General features: G+C 46.4%; 1 protein-coding gene across 4 annotated transcripts in view; it reads left to right on the forward strand.

Annotated features, from left to right (window-relative positions):
• The window catches only part of NTRK3 (neurotrophic receptor tyrosine kinase 3), a 178,902-nt gene extending 157,597 nt beyond the window's left edge, over positions 1-21,305 (forward strand). Inside the window, exons 16-18 of one of the 4 annotated variants that reach the window (XM_090149021.1) lie at positions 3,871-3,945; positions 17,194-17,352; positions 20,823-21,305. In XM_090149021.1, the coding sequence (XP_090005147.1) occupies positions 3,871-3,945; positions 17,194-17,352; positions 20,823-21,008 (420 nt within the window). In that variant the 3' untranslated portion in view covers positions 21,009-21,305. The remainder of the gene's footprint in view (positions 1-3,870; positions 3,946-17,193; positions 17,353-20,822) is intronic. The other 3 variants (XM_090149020.1, XM_031587747.2, XM_031587748.2) reach the window with 3 other exon arrangements.
• The last annotated feature ends 429 nt before the right edge of the window (positions 21,306-21,734 follow it).

Genomic DNA, 21,734 nt, shown 5'->3' on the forward strand with positions numbered 1-21,734 from the left:
GGAGAGGTGAAAGAAACAACTTGTCAACCTAACTGTAGCAGAAATGCTAAGCCACAGCTTGAACCAGTGATTGAGCACCTGGTGGGAAGGCAGGGCCAACCCAGGGGAGCTCAGGTGTATGTAACAAAAAGCACCTGAGTGACCAGAAGGGCTGGAGCCAGGATCCACCCCTTCCCAGACCTCATTTGGCAGTGGAGATGAGGGTATCTTGCAAGAGATCCCTTGTGTACCTGAGGTCTTCTAAAGGTAGGCAAATTTTCTTTCTTTGTTTCTGCATCCATAGCTGCTGCGTTTGGGCTTGTTTTCATTTGCTGTAGCCAAAGACTTTGTCACCTTGCTATTATTGCTGTATTTTCCATCATGTTATAGCATTACACTAACCTATCCTTGAGTAGTTTTGTTTGTTTGTTTGTTTTTGAGTAGTAGAATCATAGAATTGTTTGAGTTGGAAGGGACTTCTAAAAGCTGTCTAGACCAACTCTTCTGCAATGACCAGGGATGTCTCCAGACAGATCAGAGCCTGGCCCAGTAGACTTATCCAAAAGACCCATCCATATAGTAGACATATCCAAGAGTAAATATCCACATATTGCTTTCTTGTAATGTGCTACGTTCTTCCTGCTGTTCCTACTCATATTCAGAAAATTAGCTGAAAAACTGTGATAAACAGTAGAAAGGCAGACAGTTTCCCTTGATGGGAATCCAGCCACAATCTGCTCCTCTGGGGTGCCACCAGAAACAAGGGAAGGATTTGTATGGGGCAGCCCTGAAGAGGTGACTGTTTTTGGGTTTTACTAAGGTGCAAGTGAGAACAGAAGGTGGAGAACCGAATGCCAGCAAGCTGCGTTATTCTAACCCCAGGTGCACCAGTAACCATGTGCTCTTGGACATCCTAAAAAGAACAGTTTGCACTTTGGAAGAAGCACTGACATATAAGGGAGATTTATCTTCTCTTGTTTATGTTGTTGGACCCATTTCCCTGTTGCTTCCCAGCTGTTCAGTGGCCTTCTCCTGCCTTCCCACGTGCAGGACCATGGCCCACCTCTCCTTGCATTGGGGCGGCCATGAGATCACAAATTGGTTGGGAGAGGTGGGGAGCAGCCCCAACCCTCAATGCAATCAGTGAGAGAACTGGAGGCAGAGAAGTTATAGGCTAGTTTAGTGGGAGTATGGATAAATTATGTCTTGGCATGCTTTTTATTTATTTATTTTCCTCAATGTATCATGTGAAGTAGTGGCTTTTCAAGCAAGGAAGACTTAAAGGTTTTCCCCAGTGTGGCAGACTGCACTTCAAGGCAAGCTGAAGTCTCCTTAATTAAGTTATTTACATAGAAGAAAAACATTTTTTTTCTTTTTCTCCTTGACTCCTGCATGGTCAGGACTCCCATGGGCTTCCACCCCTGTTTCCTCCCTGTTCCATAGTCCTACCTCTCAGCCACAGAGAGCTCCTTCTCCTTGCCAGCTGGATGGAGAAAGCCCCTATTTGCAAGCAGCTGTCTTTAATAAACAGGCTGTTTAGGACTAGGCTGTCAAAGAGAGCATGTTCAATGTACAATCAAGGGGCAACGATGCACAAAATTGCACACACACACAAAACAGGAATCTTTTCTTGGTGTGTGTTGAGCTTTGAACGCTTAAGTGATTCCACCTCTCTCTTTCCCATTCAATTATGCAGGCAACACATGATAAGATTGCTAAAGGAATTAGTGAGTGAAATCTTTATATTGCCTAATCAATATTGTTCTGCTCAGTACAAGGCACCTCACCCTCCTCTTGGCCCCAGTTGTGTTTTCATTTATTTGCCCTCTGAAAACACAAGTTCACCTTCTCTGAGCTGTGGTGACCAAGAGGAAAAGCAGCAGCGTGTCTGTTGGAAATGTTTGCCATCAGATTTTCTTCCTTGCTTTAAAAGAGAAAAAAAGTAATATAGGAATTATTACAATCCCAGCCAAACCCGTGTTTCAGGGTCTTAAAACAGCCTGGAAGACCTTTCCTCTGCAGTCATATGGCCTTACAGAAGCAGCCAGCAACCTTACAAGCAAAGACAACGGATGATAATTTTTCTGAGCATCACTGAGGCAAGACGCCAGATTTGATGGGCCACTAGTCTGATCCAATATAGTAAATCCTGTGTTCCACTGTGGATTCTGGGACCAAATTATCAATTAATGTGAAGCTTTAAAAAAAAAAAATCCAAATCCCTTTTAGTTCCCTGCAGTCATTAGTGACAAGATACAATATCTATAGCTCAAATGCTTTGCCAGCATCCCCTGGCAGCAAGGCAAAAACTCCACTCCTAATTTTTCCAATACATAGAAGAAAAACATATGAGATCAGTGGTTTTTAGAGTCAGATTCGGCTGCCTCTTCATATTTATTTAGACGGAAGAATAAATCAGGTTTGGGTTACTTCTGGGTTAGTTATTTGTTATTGGAATAAATGCATGGTAATAGACCTGACAGGGGAAGATGTTTCTCTTTCAGCTCTGTGTTTGAGGTAGAATTTGCTTTGTTCTGCACTATATTATATTGATGTTTTTTTCCCACTGCTGATGACTTCATCTGCTCTGCTTCCTCCCAGTGTCCATGCCTCTGCCACAGCTGGCTTTAGGATATGGATTTATGCGAGAGATCTTTCTTTTTTTTCCCCCCCTAACTGTAATGCCATAATGCAGAGGCAATTTAAACAACCATCATGAAACAATTTGCTAAGCCTTTCCCCCCACCCATTTCCTACCTCAACTTCTTGAGGAGGGAGGCGAATCAGTCAGTCACGGGGCAATTCCCTAAGCATGAAGAGCTGTCAGCTACATTTAGCAGCTCAATTTTCACCTCTGGAGAAGGGTGGGAAGGCACCCAGGGTGATGACTAGCCAGGCACACCCTAAGCCCATATTTTTGATTTTCCCTGGGCAGCTGTCAGCCTGAGCTCCTAAGGACTGCAGCCAGAAGTCTCCCCCCCCCCCAGACCACTGTGCTTTCATCTTAGGATTTTGTTTCCTTTTTGTCCTGGTGGGAACACAAAGATCTGACTAAAAAGCCAGCAGACCTTCTGCTAGTCATTCACTTTTAATTTGTGCACTGAGATCCCTAACCCTTCTCCTCCCTCCCGTTCCCCAGATCTTCCTGCGTTGATACACAGAAAGTGTAGAGCTGTGTTTTCCACTTTCCTTATCCCTTCCTAGGGTTCAGCTGGCAGTATTGTGGGTGATTGGAAGATGTGGGATGAGGCCTTTTCTTCTTCTCCCAACCTCCAGCAGTACCAATGGGACAGGGACTTTTGGAGAAGTGTAGAACGATATACCAGGTGCTTCATGGGGACGTTGGGCTAGAGATGCCCTTTTGCTTGGCTACTTAAGACATCAGGCTTGGGATTTTTCTGCGGGCTGAGCTGGACGGGTCCTTGTGCCATGACTGGCAATGGACGAGGAACCAGATGCTGAAGTAGCAGATCCACAGGAACCACTCATGCCTCCTAAAACTTCTCCAGCTCTTCTGGCTGGAGAAAGATACTCAGGACCACCAGGGGATGGAGCTTGGCTGGCAGGGAGATGTCTGAGGAAGCCAGAGCCTCCCTTGGCTCTTGCCCAGCTTCAGCGCTCATCCCTTACCCTCCCTCTGCACTGATGCAGGTGACAGCGTGGGGTGCAGCTGGCAGCAGCCACGGGATCTCACCCATCCCACACCCTCACAGGGAGGGTTTGCGCAGCATTGGGGTGTTGCAGCCAGTGAAAGACATATGGTTCAGTTAAAGACGTACCCTTTCCCTTCTTGTCCCCTCGCTTCATCACCCCCATCCCTCCCTCCCTCTCTCACCCTCCCCTTCTCTTTTTGTTTGTCTCCTTCCCTTGTTTTCACCCATTCACTGTCAGGAAGGGCCGCGTCCGAAGGGTCAGCTCAGCGCAGCGTGGCAGCGACACAGACTGGCACCGCCGGCAGCTGCAACAGTGAGTGGATCCTGACCTGTGGGGGACTGTGCCACTGGGGCATGGAGTGACACGTGGGGCTTTGGGACTAGGTTGGGTCCAGTGTGTTTGGCAGCCCGGGGTTCTCATTTGCGAGGGGAACTGCTCACACTTCTCTCCTGCAGCAGCTCTCCGGAGCTTGGCCGTATGGAGAGGGAATGTGGGATGAATGCAAAAGTCCTCAGTGCAACCCTCCTCCGTGGGTGTTCAGGCTGTGTCTGCACTAGTGAACGGTTTGGGATGTCCTCTTGTTTATCTCTATGCAGCTCAACCTCTCCTGCCTTTGAGCAGGATGGTGTTTGCTCCACCCAGTAGGAGTTCTTGACCTCATAGAATCAATAAGGTTGGAAAAGACCACTAAGATCATCTAGTCCAACATCGACCTGTCACTCCTGCTCACGTGTTCCCTCATCAATAGCTTGGATGCTGTTGAATTGGCATGACCCAAAACCTGTCCATTTAACCAGCTAGACCATTGCATTACCAGCCTTAGTGCCTTTTATTTGCTAGTCTAAACACAGCAATCTGTATCTGAGCAGCTTGGAGCTGTGACTGAGTGGATTGAAAGCATCCCAGTCCCACCACTCTCCTCCCTCAACTGGTGTACAGAGATTGAGCTGGGTTCAGTGCTCTGGCAGAACACAGGAACTCGGGTCAGCCAAGGTGGTGGCTGAATCTGTTTGGAACTGAGCTGATCCACTCAAAGACACTGCAGAGTGTGATGAGATGGTTCCCCACATCACTTCTCAGAGTCTTCCCTGTGCCAGAGCAGGGCTCTGCCGTAATCGTGCCAGGGCGTGAGTTTAGTTATCACTGATTTTACAGGGGATGTGTCAGTGGGTAAGAAGATGTGCCACCAAAAGGTGATTTTTTTTTTTTTTTGTTACGTTTATCCCTTTCTAAAGCAAAATTGAATTGCAGGGTGTGGATGGGAATTTAGTTCTAAGCTCTGATGTAATTTTGTATCCTTAGCCTGGAAGGCAGTTTTTAAAAAACAATTTCCCTCTGTGCCCTGACACTATTTTTTTTTTTTTTTTTTTGCCTTTCAATCATGTTCTTATGACAGAACAAATACCAGAGTTGACCTTTGCAATGCGACATAATAATATGTGACTTCTTTATAGCTCTTTTCATCCAAAATGCTCAGCACGCTGCAAATCTGATCCTGCAGCCACTTACCACTGGACTTCGCACTCATTGTGTGAGCGATGCCTAGGGAAACCTGGGGCAAAGACACCCAGAAGTGCTGTATTTCCTATTACTTACAGGATCAGGCCCTAAAGCTATGCAGCACATGCCTGTGAACAGCCACATTTTGCAGATTTCTCCCCCCTATCAGAGTTGCATGGCCAGTATTAATATGACAGCTTCCCCTTGGCTAAAATGTCACAGCAGGTCGTGCTTATGTCATATTTATAGCTGCGATCTACAGCCGTGTTGCTTTTATTATTTTTTCCCAGGCTTGAATGCATGCTAATTAATAGACTCCCTTAGCTTGTTGTGCACCATTTGATCCTGTAGAAATCACAGCATTTTAACTTATTAGCAAACAGCAATTAAAAAATTATAACTATTCAAGGGGGAAAAGGAACATAACCACTTGTCTTCTGCATCCCTTCTGAAACAGCCTTGCACTGTGCCTTAGATGCTTCAGGCTCAAGTCCTTTCTCTTGATAGAGGGTGGAAATTCCAGGCTGCAGAATACTTCTGTTGAAAAACACTTTCTGTTCTTCCATTCCTGTTTGAGAAGGGAGGCCTCAGGTGCATGGGAAGGAAGAAGTGACATCCCAGCTTTGGTCTGGGCTGCAGGTTGTATCAATGTCCTGTAACCATAGAAAATCCAGTGTGTCTGTTTCCTAGCCTTAAAAAGGTGATCTCTTATCATCTTCACCAAGGAGATACATACTTTAAAAAAAAAAAAAAAAAAAAGATGGCAAAGGTTGTAAGGGACACAGTTGTCATGGTGTTGGGAGACAGGTAAGTGCAGTGGTAATACATAGGGAACCTGCACACTGAGACTTTGCTGTGCTGGTTCAAAGCTAGTTAATCTTAGAAGTCCTCGGTAGATAGGATTCTGGCACCCACCTCCTTTTGTTTCGTTCAGGATAGTCAGAACCTGGAGAAGGCTCTTTTCCCCCTCTTGGTGTTGGGAAGTGGTTGCATTTGGGCTTGGAGACCCACTTGCTATCAGCAGGCTTCTACACGTTCTGCTGTTTTCTGCCACCACCCCCGCCCTTAGAAAATAAATTCATCAGGAGTAGAGAGGACTGGAAGGGATTCCCTGGATCATCAAATCCAATCCCCCGTTGCATCAATCACTTCAGATTTATCTTTTTTCATAATCAAGCGCCACTATTAAATGCTCTCCTCAGGGAAAACAGCCCCAGAATCTCATTGCTTTAACTTGTAGATCCTTCTAATTTCCAGCCTATGCTTAGTCATGGCCTGTTCGCTGAACAGCAGGTACCTGGCACAGGAGCAAGAAATTTAACACACTTTTCTTAAAATAACTGCCCAGAAATACTATCCACAAGAAATGCTGAGGCTGCAAAAAGGAACAACATGCAAGGTCAGGTAATGACAACAGCAGGGCCTTAGCTCACACTTTGTGTCTCTGCCGTGTAGGACATACTTTACATCATCACCTGCCATTAATCTTGTACGATCTGGTGAAGGTACAAGGCAGAAATGCTCACAGAACGAAAGAACTTCTTTCTATTCTTCTCTGTAATATTCATTGTGTAACCCTCTGTCTCCTTTACAGAGCATAACTAAACCTGAGCTACTAAACATTTGTCTATTTTTCCCCTTCTTGGCAGGCTTCTTCATGCCACTTATTGCTTTATTGTACGAGCCATTACCTGCACAGCACCTCTGAGAAGCCAGCAAACTGCAGTGCCCCGTTTTACAGGTTAGGAAGGGAAGCACAGAGCTACCAGCTGCACTGCCCAAGGGCACACAGAAAGCGTGACAAAAGCCAGAATAAAATTCCACCCGTGGAGCTGCAAAGGCAGTAAAGGTGTCTGTCCTCTCAGGTGCCCCTGCTTCATTCAGTGCGGTCTTGTTCACTCCAAAGCATCAGCACTCATTAGCTCTGACCCAGACAACAGAGAGCAATGGCACGTGAAGAGCCATCCAAGCTTGGATGGAGCATAAACTGCTGGAGCTGCTCAGGAGGAGGTCTCACTTGACAAAACCACATTTGCTTACTTAACTTGGCAGGTATTCAAGTGAAACAGGCATGGGTGGGAGGTGTCAGAGCTGATCTGGGTACCAGCACGGGATTTTGGCATTCTATTTCAGTGCTCCTGTTTGGTAAAGAAATCCACTCAAAAAGCCTTTCTTTTTTTTTCTCTAATCAATATTTAAATGTCATAAGAATTGTTCCGTGCCCACCTCGATGCTCCTAACAAATTAATGTATTTTATTAGCCTATAATCTGGAAATCATTGCCGTGGTTCCTATAAAAGCCTGGAGCTCTTCAGTGGGAAAGATGTGAGCGGGTCTAGAGTGTATGCAAATATATTCCATTGCCATAAAGATCCCAAGGGGTCAGCAGGCAGCTTCCAGCCCCCAGCAGCAGCAGCTGAGTGGAGCATCCTGTGATGGGGAGCAGGAGTGCAGAGCTCTGTGTTGATTCTCCTGGAGCTGTGAAATGTGAATGCTTGGGACTGTGCATAGCTGCTTCTGATGGATTCAGAGGAAAGCGTTGGTGCCGTTGACAGGGTGACAGCGAGGTGAGGTGATACTGTGATGGTGGCTACTGAGCAGGTCCCATGCCCTGCTCAGAGCCCATGACCTCTTGCAGGTTGCTTCTCATTGGCCTGAGTGAACCTCAAAAATTAATTACCCTTTGACCAGTTGTATTTCCATCTCTGCAGAAGGCTGTGGTGGAAAAGAGAAGTACCAGGATAATTCACTGTGGTGTTACACAGCAGATTACCCTGTACTTATGGGGTCACCAGTTACCATGTAATTAAGACCTCTGATGCAGGGCCGTCCACTGTAGGTTTCAAAGCAGGGCTTGGAGGAGTGATGTCTGCAGGAGGTTGGGGATGAATGGCAGCAATGGCTGCTGCTGCTGCTTTCCAGGTTTCATTAGGGACAGCTCTGCTGGTGATGGAGGATCTGCTGCTGCGCCCTGTATGTGGGATGGTGTCTGAGGGATGCCCAGGGATCAGGGCAAGAGACGGGCAGCAAGACCACGTGCTCTGGAGTGCAACTCTTTGTCTTTCCATGCACCCAAATCAAACGCCTGGAGCATTTCCATTATCAACCCTAAATTCCAGTAGCAGCTCATTCTACCTCTTGGGTGACAAACACCAGTCAGTGCAGCATGATTGCTGTGAGGTCAGATTGTGACCACCCTGCCATAACCTCAACAGCCCCTGAAGAGGCAAGGTAGAAGCAAAGAGGGGGTGAAGGAAATGATTTCTGAGGCAAGATAGAAGGAGCTCTGTACCTAAAGAGTTTGGCTAAGAATGGCTGGAGTGGGGAGATCATAGAATCAAAGAATTGTTTGAGTGGAAGGGACCCTTAAAGGCCATCTGGTCCAACCCCAAGCACTGAACAGGGACACCTACAGCTGATCAGGTGCTCAGAGCCCCATCCAGCCTGATGCTGAGTGTCTCCAAGGATGGGGAACGCTGCCTGATTGCAAATATTTGCAAAGCTGTGAGCCTGAAGATTAGAATATGTTATTGAGAGAAATATGTAAGAGTTAGTACAAAGATAATGTGTTGAAGATGAGACTGTGTGGCAAGCAGGAAATTTCCATCACGTAAGCAAGATTTGCTTATGACTTCCTGAGGGAGGCTGTGGGTTGCCACTGGGATATTTGGATTGGTGTCCACCAATACCTTAGCAAATCCTTTAGGTCCCTCACTCACAAAGGAGAGATGGCAGAATGAATTTAACAGCTTATTTTTTTTTTTTCAGCTCTTCTCTTTGGGCTGTAAAGCTGTTTCATACACAGACTTGAATGTCATTGCCTGTGTGTACTGTGTACACATACCCAATGTTCTTGGACTCCAGCAGCTTATCCAGAGGCAGTGAAACCCACCTAGGCTTTAAGCCCAGTATTTGTAGTCACGTTTTCCCTTGGAGTAGATGCTCCAGCAATTACATAATTGAGGACTGTCCTGTCTGCTTAGCATATGTCTGCAGGGGTCATTCATCCTACCAGACACTGCAGAACATTAGTGGTTTCTTTAGACTCATTCTCCCATCCATCCTTCCTCTTGTGGCTAACACTAATGGAGAGCTGATGTCTAAGGACTCTGCTAGGAAAACCTGCATAGGCCTGAGAGCTGACCAGCAAGGAAGCCTTATCTTATGGCAAAAATAGTCAGATGTGTCCTGCTGGGTTTGTGAAATGAGCCCAGTGGGGTGGGATGTTTGAGGCAGGAATGGAAAGGATGCATTCAGGACAACATGAATGAGTCTTTAGGTCTCAGAAAGTTTAGCCCTTAGCATCATCTAATCGCCATGTCTCTGCAGTGGCCAAAATCATGTGTGTAGGGGTGCTGGGCTTTGTCTTTGTGGTGCAATGTGGCTCTCCATTCAGCACAGCTTACCAGTGGCACTGATGAGTTGAATCACTTTGTTAGTAGGTGTGATGCTGCAGCCTCGAATAATGAGCTCTTTATTTCAACATGGCTTGCAATGTGTTTGTGTGAGATGCCATCTGTGCTTGCACTGCCTTCATTAGGAGAAAAGCATAAGCATCTTCTGGAGTTGTTCAGTATTTCTGTCATATTTCCCTGCTGAGAAACCATCATTCAGTGAAAGAGTGAGAACTTGTACCCAAAGAAAAGCACCATAACCCCAACTGCTTAAACAGGCCAAAAAAGCCATTAGAGATTGCATGACTGAAAACCATGCTTGGCTGGCCTATAGAAAATCGGTTAGAAGGAACGATCCAGCGACTTCACTGCTGAAAGTTTTTTGTCATGGCAAAGCACCAAGGTTCCATCCTCTGATCTAACTGTATGTTTGCAGAAAAGGAAGAGCAGATTTCTATTTTAAATAGATTTCCAACTTTTGTGCCTGCTACTATGATTGCACATAAATGTTCTCCCCAATTTTTGGCTATAATAGGTGCTATTAAGGTTTGTATGAGCAGAACTGAGCATCTGACCCCCTCAACATCTCTGTATGCCATTATATCTGTGTATAGGCACCCTGGTAAGCCAACAGGCGGCATGCTCACCCAACACACAACAGCAGGCTGTCAGATCCCATGCAGAAAAGGACTGTTCCTAGTGGGAGATCCTATGCCCTGGGTTGTATTAAATTTGTGTTTCTGTGCTGCCAGGCCTGCGCTCACTGAAACTGACATTAACAAGAAATAGATTTCCAAACAATCTAGCCTAATGAATTTTGAATATTATTATGATTGATGCCAAGGCAGTTGAACTGGTTATCCAAAATCCAGAAGTTAAGTAATGGAGCCTTATCTAAATCATGTACAGTCGTCAGTCAGGAATGGCTCTGGCTACGGAGAAAGAGCATTATTGGTTACCCAGAGGGGAGGCACTGTCAGGACAGAGAGAGGGATGATGGAAGGGGAGATTATGAGATACCAATCTGAAAATATTTTACTATAGAGTGATAGCACATGCAAGCACTTTATTGGTACTATTGCCTAGGCTGTGTTTCTCAGGCCACTCTGAGACTTCATTTTTATATTAGCAGGTTAGGATTTATTGGTCAAATCTTCTTCCTACTTTCTGGAGCCAGAAACTGAGCTGATTTGCATTCTCTGTGTCGCCAAAAGAGAAGAATCCTGATGGATGTGTTTCTTACATTGTGACGGTTTAACTTAGCCTCTATCTGATTAGTGTTTAGGCTATTAAGTACTTCTTGTAGTATTACCAGCTCACTGCAAAATGATAATGCAGATCAGTCATGGACGATTTCTGTTGCTACTCGAAGTCTTTGCAGAGTATGGATTCCCTTTGAAGTTGGAACCAGCTGATAGCTGTGCTGTTTCATGGGTATTGGCACATCCTTGAGCATGTCTGCCCTAAAAACGTGTGGCGTCTCCTACCTGGTGGAAACAAATTAGTCAGTCCATGTGGTGCCTGACAAACTGGCTAGATGGTGACGAGAGTTTAAAAGGGTTTAGTGCTGTAAATGTGGTGCCCCATAATGGGGCTGTGGAGCAGAAGACCACTGAGGTCACCATCTGCATAGCAGCCCACTGAACCAGTCCAGTACCATTTGCTTTGCAAGCTACAGTTACTCTGCCCCTGTCCCTTTCTAACTGATAAGGTATGACCAGAGTCCTCACGGTCCATGTCCTGTGTTCATGTTGGAGATCATGATTTTTGGCAGACCCCTCTCCTAGCAGCGGGTAGTGATGCTTTGAGTTATGGGAAGAGAGAGGAGGAATGAGCTATGGTAAGGAACACACCAAATAGATTACTGGCAAACATAATTAAAAATAGATGCATGATTACTCCTCTGTTTCCCTTTTCTTAACCATCCTCTGCATTACCTCTGGCATTTTTAGATGGCAGATAATATAACTGAGAGGACTCTTGGGTACCAGCAGCTCTTGGAGAAGCAGTGATTTATCTCAGGCCTTTTTGAGGTAGCAGAATTTACCTCTAGCTACAGCCACCCCTCCAATTCTGCCCTCCCCCCGTCATTTGCATAAGTAATTGGCAGCTTGTTAATGGCTCATTAGGAATGCTGGAAACCGTGGGATTAAAACACACTCAGTGGAGCAGAAATGAGGGAAAAAGGGAGAAAGGCCACTGTCCCTGCTTGCAAATTACACCACTTGATTTCAAGGCGATTCAGAATTACAGGTCATAAAGCAACGAGATTGCTAAATGAAGGAAGGAAAAACAATGTCAACGGGAGGCTTTATTCTTAGACTCGTGTTTAAACACAGTACGTGCATCTGGGGGGAAGAAACAGTCCCTTGCCAAACAGTCCTGACAGCAGGAAGGTTCCACTCCTGTCTCAGTGTTGTGTTAACCCTGCGGAGCAATCCCTGCTCCTCAACAAGTCCATCTGGCTCCTTCCATCACCTCACAGCAGGGACGTTTGGTTCCTTTCCCTGCACAAGTCCAACCCTCAGGCAGCAGTGACCCACAGCTCCCCTGCTTTGGGCTGTGCTGGACACCCAGTGCAGCTGTAGGCATGCAGGACACACAGTGACAGGTCGCTTTGCACCATGGAAACCTTCTGAAACCTTCTACATACTGTAAAGTCTCTTTGCTCACTGGTGAAGCAGACAGCAAGCTGCCAGGGAGAAATGGTTGGGTGCAGGGTGACGATGGGATCAGGTCTGCCATTCTGGGACAGCAGAGTAAGCGTGCAGAGTGATGCGTGGTGTGTACAGGGCACAGGCAGAGTGCAGACACAATTCAGCTGAAATAGTTGTCAGAAGCTTTTTGCTGCTTGTTAACTGTTTTTAAGCCCATATTGAGCACAATGGGGACAGCAAAGGCACAGGACCTGAAGGCAAGACCTGTGCTGAGACAGTTTGCAGGAACATCTTTAGAATAGCTTTGAAGAGGAGGGGGGGGGGGAACTAAGGCTTCATCCTCAGCTCAGTTCAGGGCTGGTACTGCTTAAGGCTTTTCAGTCAGGAGAAGAGCTTTGGGATTTTGGAGGGTAATTCTTGAAATGGTGCTGTCAAAGATATACCTAACGCATTTCTTTCCGATGAAACAAAAGGAAATTACAGATAAAGTACTGGGGAATCACATGCAGTCACAACGCGCACTTAAATGCAGCTACCTCTAATGTAAACTACTTAGGGACTTAAGATCTTGGCAAGGTGACAGTTGAGGCCATGAACTGTGGGACAGCTAATGTTCAGCAAAGCTCAGATCAGTCTGCATGTCAGAATTAATCCCTCTGCTTTGCAAAAGGTGCCCAGGAATCTATCAGGACTCACACACATGAACTGCTGGCACATCTGAGAGGACACAGAACTGCCTCAGTTCTGCTGGACCCAGAGCTGATGGAAGGAAGGAGTCAGAGTAGAACATTTCCCAGGACCATACAGCTCTTAGGACATATGTTCATGTGCAGCCCAGCCTGGGATGGCAGCCAGGTCTTCAATTAAAGAAGAGCCCAGGTCATTCCTACCTACAGCAGTCAGGGAATGTGTGTCTTATCGCTAGGTCTAAAAAGAGGTGATGTGTTGAGCGGATTCTCCTGGAGAGAAATAGCAGCAAGGTCCTCATGGCGGGTATGGTTTAGGGGCTGCTTAGGGGTGTGATCCCAGAACAAGTAGGGTTCAGGAAGGAGAATGTGGGACTGCCTACCAACACCCACGTTACTGCTTTGAGAGCTGCATTCCCGCGCATCCAAAGTTCTCCTGAGGGTTTTTCAGCCCTGCTCTGGTTTTGTCTATGTTCTCTCTGCACATTGCACTGCCTTTGCTGAACACTACTGTTCCACTACCTGCTGCAGCGCTGCCAGGCTCATGGGGAAGGCATGCCATCTTCCCTTCCTAATCAGCCTGATGTCATTCAGAAAGCTGGGACGAGGAGAACTCTTTCCTTAGACACCAGCGTTCCTTCCTAGCAAACATACAGCCTTACAATGCTACTTGTACGTAGCACTTATATAGCTTTACATCTTCAAAGTGCTGTACTAGCATTAAGTAATTATCTCTCTCCCTAATGGCCATTAACGCTGCCCTTTCCCCAACCTGCCCCAGCTCCCCAAGGTTCAGCTGTAACACAGCAGTGAGTTGCTCCGAGGGAGCAGCTGCTTATCTCGCAGTCTGTGGGCTCAAACATGTAATGAGGCTTCAGAGCACAGCCCTGGTGCCCTGGAGCATCCCAAACATGTGCCATAATCAACATGTGGTTGTAGCCCAGGTCATGCCCTTGTGAGTATCCGTTAGGAAGCGATGGAGATGATACTGCAATTTGGAGATGGAGACAGACGAAGGCAACTTTGGCAGCTGAGAGGATGCATGCTGATTGCTCTATTTATTACTAGGATAGTACTGCAAAGCAAAAGAGCAAAGCAGTGGGAATAACATGTCAATGTGGGCATGGGGAGTTGATCTAGGGAGAGAAAGTTAGAGAGCTAAAAATGTCAAGTGAAGCTCGACAGCCATGGCAATGGGATAAAGAGGCCAGTCTGCAGGTCTGTGAAGCATTAAAATAACAAGGAAAAAGGGTGAGCTTGGCAGCATCAGGATTTAAGAGGGGGAACGGCAGAGGATTTACTTGTTGTATTTACTTGAAAGCAAAACTCTCTTCCAGGCTGTGTAGTTGCCTCTGGGAGAGATGTGTCAGTGCTGCTGTCTGAGGGCACTGCATCTGCAGTAGCCTTGGGAAGTGCACCTGAGTGGTGGGTGGGATCTCCCAGCATGTGCTCTCAAAAATGTGACATCCTATTGGAGATGCAGAGGATACTTCTGAGGTTCCCACCGATGAGCACAGCTGAACCACATGTTGTTATCCAAGCAGTGCTGAGCATTGCTTAATTTTATGTTTCCCCCAAAATGAATGTATTCGTTACTGCTGGGTTTATTTTTAGTAAGACACGACACTCTCAAGACATGACAAGTCTCACGTGACACTGAGGGTGAAGATGAATATTTGACAGTTGCTGGACTCTACCACATGAGCTTAGCCAAGATTGTGTTGTCACGTCCCTGGGACAGCTATTGACTGTGCATGTCACTTTACTGGCAATTTGTCACCCAGATGTGTCTGGAGGAGATGAAAGATCTCGATTGCATTATAGTTTATTACAGCTAAGATGGGGTTACTGGCTTCTGTGCTGCTTTCAGGGCCAGACTCTCAAGTGCTGTGACTCAGGGCACTCCCATGCATGCAGTACTGCTTGAGCTGGTTGTGTAGGCTGAGGATCTGGTTCATAGATTCTGATTGCCATTAGATCGGTTCAGAAGAATGTGAGATGGGCTCAATGCACTGCGTTAGCTGTAATCTCTGATGATTCTCCAAGATTCAGGATATTGCAAATGTAGAGAGCTCTGTAATAAGTAATCATCTTGAGACTGCTGGAAAAATAAGAGAGCTAGGGCTACTTAAGGGGAAAAAAATAAGCATTAGCTCAAAACAATTTCTGCAACAATCAAGTTTGATGTATGTCGTGTTCTATCGATAACATTTCCTTGGAGCCCTTCACTAGAACGGAAAGCAACTTGTAAAAGCTAGGAATGAAGGAAAGAGCTAAAATTGCAACCAGGGTTTCAAAGGAACAAAGAAAAGAACATTTCCACTTCCATTAAGGGAGTTCAGAGCAGCAAGCTTTGACCACGCCAGCCACGGCGACTCTGCATGGGAAGTGTAGAGCTGCAAGGAGTTTTATCTCCATGCATTGCAGTTCTGAGTATCTCTGCACTTAGGAATGAAAGATGCTCCTGAGACCTTTTGAACTGCTTCTCTCTTTTGCAGCAGGAGGCTGTTTCTGAGGTAGGAGCAGGTCCACAGACCTCTGAGCGCAGTGCTGTGAGCCCAGGTCTGAATGCTGGCAGAGGAATCTGGCTGGCATCCTCCGTGCAGAAACCTGCTAAGCATCAGACACATCTCACGGCCTATTCCAGCACTGCTCCCACAGCACTGTCCCTCCTGCTTCCAAGAAATGGGGCTTGCCTCTGTACTGGCCCTTCATCACGCTGGTTCAGTTTTAGTCAGGCAAAGAAACCCATGGGAACTCAGGGAAACCAGGAGCTTGGGAGAGAGCTTTGTTTGTAGGAGAAAGATATTCACTCAAACAAGCGTGCGACAATCTCATTATTTTGAGTAGCCACACATATGCAGAAATCCTAGAAATCTTCTCCACGAAATCCTTCATAGGATAAGGAGAGATTTCTGCCTGTCTGAATCAGCCACAGTGCTACCAGGTTATTAGCAATTGTTTTTTTTTTTTGTGTCCATAATGAGGCGAGCAAGCTTCCGAGCAGCACCACAAAAGCCCCATCTCTCATCACCACTAAGCCCTCAGCCACTTCATCCTCAGCAGAAAGATGTACCAGACTGGTGGCTGTGTGGCTCCCTGCGCTGGCTGGGCTTCTCAATTAGCTGCTTCCCCACAGATGGTGCTTCTTGTGTAGGACAGAAGAGAGAAAAAAAATTTGCCCTGCTTAGACACGCTTGTTTAGAAATCTCTAGTGAATCTGAAGGTATATCCATCTGCTTTCAAGCTGTTTGCATGCATTCACCTGCTGCATTCACGTGCCTATTGAATCATAGAATCATTTGAGTTGGAATGGACCCTTCAAGACCGTCTGGTCCAACTCCCCTGCACTGAACAGGGACACCTACAGCTGATCAGGTGCTCAGATCCAGCCTGACCTGGAGTGTTTGCAGGGATGGGGCACCCAACACCCCTCTGGGCAACCTGTGCCAGTGCCTCACCGCCCGTACTGTATAAACTTCTTCCTTATATCCAATCTAAATATCTCCTCTTTTAGTTAGAAACCGTTTCCCCTAGTCCTATCACAACAGGTTCTGTTAAAGTGTCTGCCCCCTTCTTTCTTACATCCCCACTAGATACTGAAAGGCTGCAGACCCTGATGGAGAAAGGACCTTTCTCTTTGAATACCCCAATGGGACTTCACCTTTGGCCTCCTCCATTTCCAAGCTCTCCAAAGAACTGACTTTCCTACCTCCATTAACCACTGGGTATATCCCTGCATGCACGAGCCTGTTCTTTACAAACAGGCCTCTTTTTTGCATTGTGGTCCTGCAGTCATTTACATATTCATAGCACTCTTCAAAAAGGCCTGTAGCACAATTTTACGAGCACAACATCTTTCACACAATTAGGTGATGGGCAGACGCTTGCATTCGGCTTTTAGCAAGCCTCACCAAGGAGCAACAAACCCCACTCTGTATTTCTGGTGGGTGCTGAGGTCCTGCAAAACCCACTGCAGCACCCTGTAGGACACTCTGCTCCTTGCCTTACCTCCTGGTTCATCACTATAGGGTTTGAGCACACCCTTGGCATTTTGTTGTTTTATTACTTTACAAACCCATTTTGGGAGGAGGGGACATCATTTATCTTGATACATTTCACTCCCTATCCATCATGCTAACCAGGTGGGACTGGCGGGTAAGCCCATGGGCGGGGAGGCTGTATCCAACCAAGGTCTTTTGAGCAGCTCCACGTTGATGTAGCTCATGGGGAGGCCCCAAGTCCGTCCATATTCCATCAGAGCTGAGTGTTTCCTCAGGGCTCTGCTCACTCAGATCTCCTCATGCCTTTTTCCTCATGCAGGTTGGAGGACACACCATGCTGCCTATTCGCTGGATGCCTCCGGAGAGCATCATGTACAGGAAGTTCACAACGGAGAGTGATGTCTGGAGCTTCGGGGTGATCCTCTGGGAGATCTTCACCTATGGGAAGCAGCCCTGGTTTCAGCTCTCAAACACAGAGGTACAACAGTGCTGAGATACCTCAGCTGGAAATTGTGTTTGTTACTGTCTCTCCTTTCCAGACTTCTCATGCACTAATAGTTCTCATCTTGGCACCCATGATAGTTCCTTACTGGTTGTTTTTCAGGCTGATAAAAATCACAGAATCACAGAATGGCCAGGGTTGGCAGGGACCTCAAGGGTCATGAATCTCCAACCCCCCTGCCACATCAGGGCCACCAACCTCCCCACTTAATACTAGACCAGGTTGCCCAGGGCCCCATCCAATCTGGCCTTGAACACCTCTAGGGATGGGGCATCTACAACCTTTCTTGTTCCAGCACCTCACCACTCTCACAGTAAAGAACTTCCCCCTGACATCCAACCTAAATCTTCCCTCCCTCAACTCAAAACCATTTCCCCTTGTCCTACCCTTATCTACCCTTTCAAAGAATTGATTCCCCTCCTGTTTGTAGGCTCCCTTTAGGTACAGAAAGGCTGCAATTAGGTTACCCCACAGCCTTTTCTCCAGGCTGAACAAACCCAGCTCCCTCAGCCTGTCTTCGTATAGGAGAAGCTTAATTATCCCCATTAAGAGCTGGAGAAATTGAGGCATACAGGAATAAAAGAGCTCTACCAAAGTCATGGGTCATCCCTGGTCTCTGCCTTCCAAATTCCTGACTTACCTCCGTAACAGCCATCTTGGGTGCTGACACAAAACACAAATTACTGCTGGGATGTGTGATGTTCTGCATGTCCTCTGCTCTCTTTCTGCTTATTTTATACCTGAAACTCTTACCGCATTCTTCATTTGGTGTTTGAAGCATGTTATATGGCACGTGGCACACTTCTTTGGGTCTGTTTGTCACAGGGATACCTATTCTATGGTTTGCCCCTGTTCACTGAGGATGGGACCCAAGGGGATAGTTTGTCCTTGTTATTTCTTTGAATAACAAAAGCTGCAACCCATCAGTGTAGGGCTGCACTGTAAAAAAGTTGAGGGAAGGATGGCTAGCTTTAGCAGAGCGTCAGAGCTGAGGTTTGAGGCACATCAGCAGAAATGCTTTGGAAGATTTTTGCTCAGAATAGCAGGGGGTATGATGGAAGAGGAGCAAGATGCATTGACAGAGCAGTGTGTGGGAACCTTGCACATTTTCATCCTACTGTGTATCTAATGGATTTCAGAAATTTCACCTTTTGTAATGAGAAACAGACATTTTCTGCTTTCTGGATACAGATCCCTTAATTAAGTGAGTTGCAGAGATGGCAAATCCAAGGTGTTGCTTTACATCTCTAATACTTGCCCATTCGTGTGCTCAATGGGGCCTGACTGTATATCCCAAAGTAGCACACGCAAACATTTTAGAGACACAAACAATGGAATAGACAGCGACAGAAGTTATTTGTCACGCTACTTAATGAGCTGCTCTTGCATTTCCCTAGGAAGGTAAATACAAACACAAATGAGCACATGTAGCTCCTACCCAGGTGAGAGGCATTCTGGAAGAGAGCTCAGCTGCCTCCATGCCTCAGTTTCCTTTGCAGGTAATAGGACTCAGAAATGTGCTCCATGTCTTATAGGAGAAGAGCTAGTTAGGATCTACACAGATGCAGCTGTATTGGTTTTCCCACCATAGAATCACAAAAACATTCTGGTTGGAAAAGACCTCAAAGATCATCTAGTCCAATCATCAGCTCACCCCTACCATGACCACTGACCACGTGCCTCAGTGCCAGACCTTTACATTTCCTGAACATCTCCAGGGATGGTGACTCCGCCGTCTCCCTGTGCAGCCCATGCCAGTGCAGCATCACTCTTTTGGAGAAGCGTGCAGAAACCAGGTGGTTGCAGAACTGATTCCTCTACCAGCTCTTGCACAGTGAGGCATCAGAGAAGTGGCTTTGCAGCCATACAGCCCAGCTGGCCAAGCACCAGTCCCTTGGGTGAGGCCATTAGCAAGGTGAGCATGATCCCTCCTGCAGGTTCTGTATGGTCTCCAAAACACTTTTAGCAAGTTTGTTCAAGGCTGGCAAAGATCCTTTCTCAGCAGAGGGATGAGGCAGAGACCAATTCATCTGAAAGCTCAGACAGTGCATTAGCTTCTGTCCATGCCCTTCTGTTGTCCTGGAGAGGCAGGACCCACTACTGGACTCCTGTGTACATTTAGGATGCCTGCCAGAAACCAGAAGTTACCTTCAACCCCTCCCATATGTCAATACTGCCAGCAGCCTTAGAGCTGTGCAGGCTCTTCTCCATAGTGCATCCTCCTCGGTCCGCTTTAAGCAGGTCCTAATCTCTCCCCTCCGCATTTATTTGCAAGCAACAAACTGATAAGTATCTGCTGAGCTGTGCAGCAGGTCCATTACTATTCATAAATGATAAATTCCAAACACCCCTCACTGGGTGGCTTCCCTCAACACACTGCTTGGGCTCTGCATTTGTCTGCAGAGCGTGGCAGGTCACTTGTGCTCCACGACGCTGGGACTTATCAGCTCCAACCAAGGAGGGCAGGAGGTAATAGCAGCTCTCTGACAAATCCTACCACGGTTTCCTTTGCATTCATTCCTCCAGTAAGCAAAACACAAACAGACACTTAGGGGATGCCAGTGGCATCCTTCTGAATAGCGTTTCATGCTGTCCAAGAGCTCACATTTCTCTCATTAGCAGGATTGACCTGATCCAGAGCAGAAAGTTAGCACTGCAGGTCTTTTTTTCTCTAGCAAAGATGTGATATGAGATGAAACGTTATTATTATTTTTTTTTCCAGATGTTTTTCTATTGCAAAATGAGGCAAAGCTGCCCTTGGAGATGAAGGTAGACTGAGATGCTCTGAACTCTCTCGTAGAATTCTCCTGGGCTTTGCAATGGAAAGGGTTCTCAATTTTCAGGGAAATAAAACTGCATTTCAGCTGTGTGAAATATGAAAATACTAACTTAGCTTGTGAATTTAAAGGCTTTTTATTTTCTTTCTTCAATTATCAGGAAAGTACTGACAACTTCAATTAAAACTTCACGTAATTTGCTTGAGACATCCTGTCTGGAGGGTGCATTAAAGTAGATAGGTGTCAAAAGAGGAAGAGGCAAGGTTGCAGAAGGAAACAAACTTTTCAATGTTAAACCATCATTAATGACTCACAAACAGGTGAGCAGTGAGGATTTGAAAACTTCTTGGCTCTTCAGCCAAGAATGAAGCCTAAAGGAAGCCCTGGCACAGGTCGCCCATAGAGCTGTAGATGCCCCATCCCTGGAGGTGCCCACGGCAAGGTTGGATGGGGCCCTGAGGCAGCCTGGGCTGGTGGGGGCAACCAGACCATGGCAGGGGGTTGGGAATGGATGGGATTTAAGGTCCTTTCCAACCTAAGCCATTCTGTGATTCAAAATGGTACCGCATTAGTCAAGAAGCATCTGCGACAGGACACGATCCAGGACAGGATATCATCCAGGAACTGCCCAGCTTTTGTTCAGTGTTTCTTTTTCTTTTTTTCTTTTAGGTCATTGAGTGCATTACCCAAGGCCGAGTTCTGGAAAGACCTCGGGTCTGCCCCAAGGAGGTTTACGACATCATGTTGGGCTGCTGGCAGAGAGAACCTCAGCAACGGCTCAACATCAAGGAGATCTACAAGATCCTCCATGCTCTGGGCAAGGCCACACCAATCTACCTGGACATCCTTGGCTAGCAGTGGCCACTTGTCAGAAGTCCCTGATCCTTCCTTCCGTCCTTTCTTCCCTCTCCCCTTCCCAAGTCCTTTGTCCCTCAGCTCCCAAACAAACATCTTCATATAAACTCAAGTGCCTGCTACACATACAACACTGAAAACAAAACAAAACAAAAGCAAACCAACAAAATTCCCAGAAAACAATGACCTGTAAAGCAGTTTGGCTTATATATATTTATAGATATCTCTCTCTATATAACTTCCACACCAATACAGAAAGAAGCTGCTGTTACAGAAAAATTATAAGACTTTAAAAAGAAAAAAAAGAAACAATAAGGGAGAAAAAGTACTTATATATATATATATATATATAAAATTAAAAAAAAAAAAAAGGAAAGAAAGAAAGGAGAAGGTATCTTTCCCCCGAGCAATGAAGCAGTGAGTTGTCATCCTGCTGTGAGTATGGCTCGGGCTGCTGGGCAGGGCTCGAGTCTGGCTATGGCAGCAATGTTAGCCTGAGTAGGTGCTCTGGGAGGAAAGCCCTGCCCCGGTTGTATGATATGCACTGAATGTGTGAAATCAGTCCTCCCTTCTTGTCCTTGCCTCCCTTCCTTCTTCCCAGCCCACAGGTGATGGGCACAAAGACAGGGCAGTGCCCCTGAACAAATTCTCTTTTACCAAACTTTTCTTCCCTCTCCATCCTTCCCTGTCCCTCTCTGCCTTTTTCTTCCCTTTGACATTTCAGGA

Source organism: Phasianus colchicus, chromosome 12, assembly GCF_987193195.1.
Source record: "Phasianus colchicus chromosome 12, bPhaCol1.hap1.1, whole genome shotgun sequence".
Classification (NCBI taxonomy): domain Eukaryota; kingdom Metazoa; phylum Chordata; class Aves; order Galliformes; family Phasianidae; genus Phasianus; species Phasianus colchicus.